At 39.1% G+C, this 3,494-nt stretch overlaps 1 protein-coding gene across 1 annotated transcript; it reads right to left on the bottom strand.

Annotated features, from left to right (window-relative positions):
- Window positions 1–345: 345 nt before the first annotated feature.
- Window positions 346–3,063, bottom strand: LOC142499323 (gamma-crystallin-3-like). The gene is made up of 3 exons (XM_075608490.1): window positions 2,949–3,063; window positions 1,438–1,680; window positions 346–665 (listed from the first exon to the last, which is right to left on the bottom strand). Exons 1-3 carry the CDS (start codon window positions 2,955–2,957, stop codon window positions 390–392), a joined length of 528 nt encoding a protein of 175 aa, XP_075464605.1. The 5' UTR covers window positions 2,958–3,063; the 3' UTR covers window positions 346–389.
- Window positions 3,064–3,494: the final 431 nt, after the last annotated feature.

Here is a 3,494-nt window from a genome sequence, read left to right as displayed (position 1 = left end):
GAATGGATCTTTTTTAATAGACCTGTTGATGTTTTTTAAACTGTATAATTGTATTAGAGAGCAACTCTAATAAATAGTGTCTCCTCATTATTTATTTGTCTGGTTTTCATTTTACTGCTTGAACAGATCCTCTACTAACTTATTTATCAATATCAGCATAGCCTTACAAAATCTGTCTCCTCTTCACCGCATTATTACTTAGGGAGAGCCCATTCATGAATAAGGCCTTTTGCTGTCATAATTGTAAAGGAAGTTGACACGCACAAGTGTTCTTTATCATTGTTCATGCCATGCTCACACCTTTTGTATGCTCAGCACAACATATAAGAAAAACATAAATAACGCTTCTGTCATTTCAATGAGTTTAATGAGGAAGTCATAAACAGTGTTTAATGGAGATGCTGGACACGTCTGAAGGAGCCAACTCTGGAGTTCATGGCACCCCAGTTGGTGTATCGCTTGTACTCTCCAGGTTTCAGGTAGTACTGACGCCCCTTGTAGTTTGGTTCCTCATAGAATACCCATTGACCATCAAGCACATTGCAGGAGTGAATGTCGTGGTAACGGAATTTCTCATGGACACTGGGACAGTCTTCAGTGAACTCCATCATCTGGCCTCTAAAGTCTTCCCTCTCATAAACCTTGATTATGAAAGGACCACGGTGCTTTGAAAGGAAGCAAGAGTCAATCACTTTAACTAATGTATAATTAATTCAAGTCTAAAATGTAATAATAACTGTTATATGACAACACTGTTAGAAAATTACATGGTTTCTAAACCTTAAACTAACTTTCAATTGTTCGTTCTCTCATTTGAATTGGAAATAAGTTGGCACGTTGTTCTAGCTGTGTATGGCCTCCAACTTTAAAGTGACTTGAATTCGGAATACGCCTTTTAGAATATTATGTTGCTAGAGGATTCTGGGAAGATATGCAGAGCAGTGGATCTCATGTGGCTGCTAAAACTGTACATTGTTAGGAGTGTAGAATCACAGTAACATCTTTGACTAGGTGGCTAAATGTAAACGATATTGATGGAGAATTTATGTAGTAGGATACTTTACTGTAAGGCGCTACCCTTACATTAAAAAAAATTGCAATGAACTAAAAATACACAATAACCTTGTAGCAGTGAGATTTAAAAATAAAATGTAAATACATTTTCTATTTATATATAGAAATAAAACACAAGATCAATTAACAGAAATATGGATCAACCCATAAATATTTGTACTAATCGGAAACACATTTTTTTATAATGGAAAATGTACATTTAGATACATTAACTTGGTTAAACATTAAAACATTTGCAAAACACATATTGAAATATACAGCTCTTTTGAATGAAGAGCTTTGAATGAATAAAAACTGGTTATACAATCAAGCTATTCTAAGCACATATTGTAGATTAAAATAGACATATAACATAAAACCTACTTGGGTAGTCAAATGACAGGATCTGATGGAATCATTGAATCCCGTCCATTGCTGAAAATCAGGGAATTCTCCCCTCCTAAGGTAGTACTGGTGTCCCTTGTAGTTTGAGTGTTCATAGAGTATCCAGTTTCCATTTTCCACTCGGATGGAATTGCAACGACTGAAATATGAGGACAAGTCAGAGCAGTCAGAGCTGCACTCATAGGAGCGGCCCTGGAAGTTTCGGTCTTCATAGAAGATGATCTGCAGGAAGACAAAATAATTAATAATTCCTTTTAATTAATGTGGTTAGTGTCACATACAGTATTCCTGTGTAATCTGAGATATAGCCCTACCAAGAGCAATTATTTCCTGTGGGAAAATTAAAATATATGGACATTTATTCTATTAATCATCTAATCATGAGATATATTGTAATATCATTTATTTCAAGTATCAAAGAATCCGATCTGTGATATGTTGTGATATATCAGGACTTGACCTAATTCCACTGTAACATATGGGACAAGTTACATGTACATTATGGGGCTCATTCACTTAACCATGATAAGTGTCTTAATGCACGTTAAATGCTCTTATAGCTTGATATTGCCTGCTTTGCTATTCACAAATCAGTGATAACAGTGCAGTATCGCGTTATAACGGCTTTTAAACAAGCTTTAACACCCCGACCAAAAAAAGTTGTACGAGAAGCCAATAAAAGTCCCAAATTACTTTGTTTTGCCAGCAACTGCTATTCACTATGCAGTTATAAGGATATTGAACTTTAAAATCTTGAAATATTCTGGTGCCAGCGGACGGCTGCTGTTAAAGATTTTGCAAGATTTATTTTTACTGTACAGGATTGATACCGGAGGCCGGTGGGGGCCCCAGAAACTCGCAGGGACCTCTGGAGAGCCCCGGAGATCTGCTACCCCTCCCGCTACCCACCCAGTAGGCCTAACCACCCACCCTAATCCAAGTACACCCTCCACTCACCCCCATTGCCCCAATAAACCAGCTTCTTTGCCTTTACCCCTTCATTGTCTTAGAGACTATCCGCTACGGTAATGACATTTTTTTTCTAATACTAGTGTGCCGGAGCAGGGGGTCACCTGAGCTGAAAGCATTGATTTCAAACTTGGGGAGCCCCTACTTCCCGAGTTACAGGCCCCGTTATGGGATGCTGGTAACTCCTGCTATATTTAAATCCCACGGTCACGTGATGCAGAGGATTTAAAAAATGGTGGAGATACCGGTACCCCATACCGGGACCTCTATCTCGGGAAGCAGGGTGTCCCCGAGGTTGAAATCAATGCGGTTCAACTCAGGAGACCCCCTACTGCCGCACTATCGTATTAAAATGAATATTTTAACTGCATGATCGCCTGTAAGAGCCGAGCATTGAGACACAGCATCACTGTGCAGCTCTTCCAGGCTGCAGTTTCAACAATCAGTTGCTGAGCGATAGGATTTATTGAATTGGCCTCTATGTATCTGATCTTGGCTAAAATTCCTGTTACATCTCTTACCTTTCCCATTGTGGATGGAGGGTTGTTGCAAGAGCATAGGGCTGTTAAGTGAAAGCAAAATGTGCTCTTTATACCTTTCCCATTGCTGACATCTGCAGTTGTTGAACAAATCAGTTTATTCTGTCTAGTAAGGTGAATGTATAGCTTTTTTCCCTATTAGTTGTGAGGTTGGTTTCTCTTTGTATGCTGCAATTGTTAATGTATGCTTACTGAGAGCAACATCTAGAACTTTACAACAAAAAAAGGTATTCTATGCCTTTATTTGACTAACGGCCATGAGGATGTGGTCAGTATTACAAAGGAGTAATGTGCTACCAATGTGCCTGTAAATCTTTGAATTCTGTTCAGGAAACTGCTGCCTAGGGAAGTAGCCTATACCACAGTAAAAAGGAATGTCTTGCCACAGTGTATGCCCTGCAGAAGCTGCAGTCTTACCTGTATGGATGTAGTTTCACAGTAATCACCGACCACGACTGTCTGAGTTGCTTAAACAGAATGGCTGGGGAGAATGGGAAGTTCCTGAGCTGGAGCCTAGCGCTTTAACAA

Source organism: Ascaphus truei, chromosome 7, assembly GCF_040206685.1.
Source record: "Ascaphus truei isolate aAscTru1 chromosome 7, aAscTru1.hap1, whole genome shotgun sequence".
NCBI classification, from domain to species: domain Eukaryota; kingdom Metazoa; phylum Chordata; class Amphibia; order Anura; family Ascaphidae; genus Ascaphus; species Ascaphus truei.
The sequence above is the reverse complement of the archived record's forward strand: the minus strand, read 5'-3'. Positions and strand labels throughout refer to the sequence as shown.

Coding starts and splice junctions, on each gene's coding strand:
- LOC142499323 (XM_075608490.1), bottom strand. Junction 666..1,437: donor CCTGTCATTTGACTACCCAA/GTAGGTTTTATG, acceptor TTCCTTTCAAAG/CACCGTGGTCCTTTCATAAT.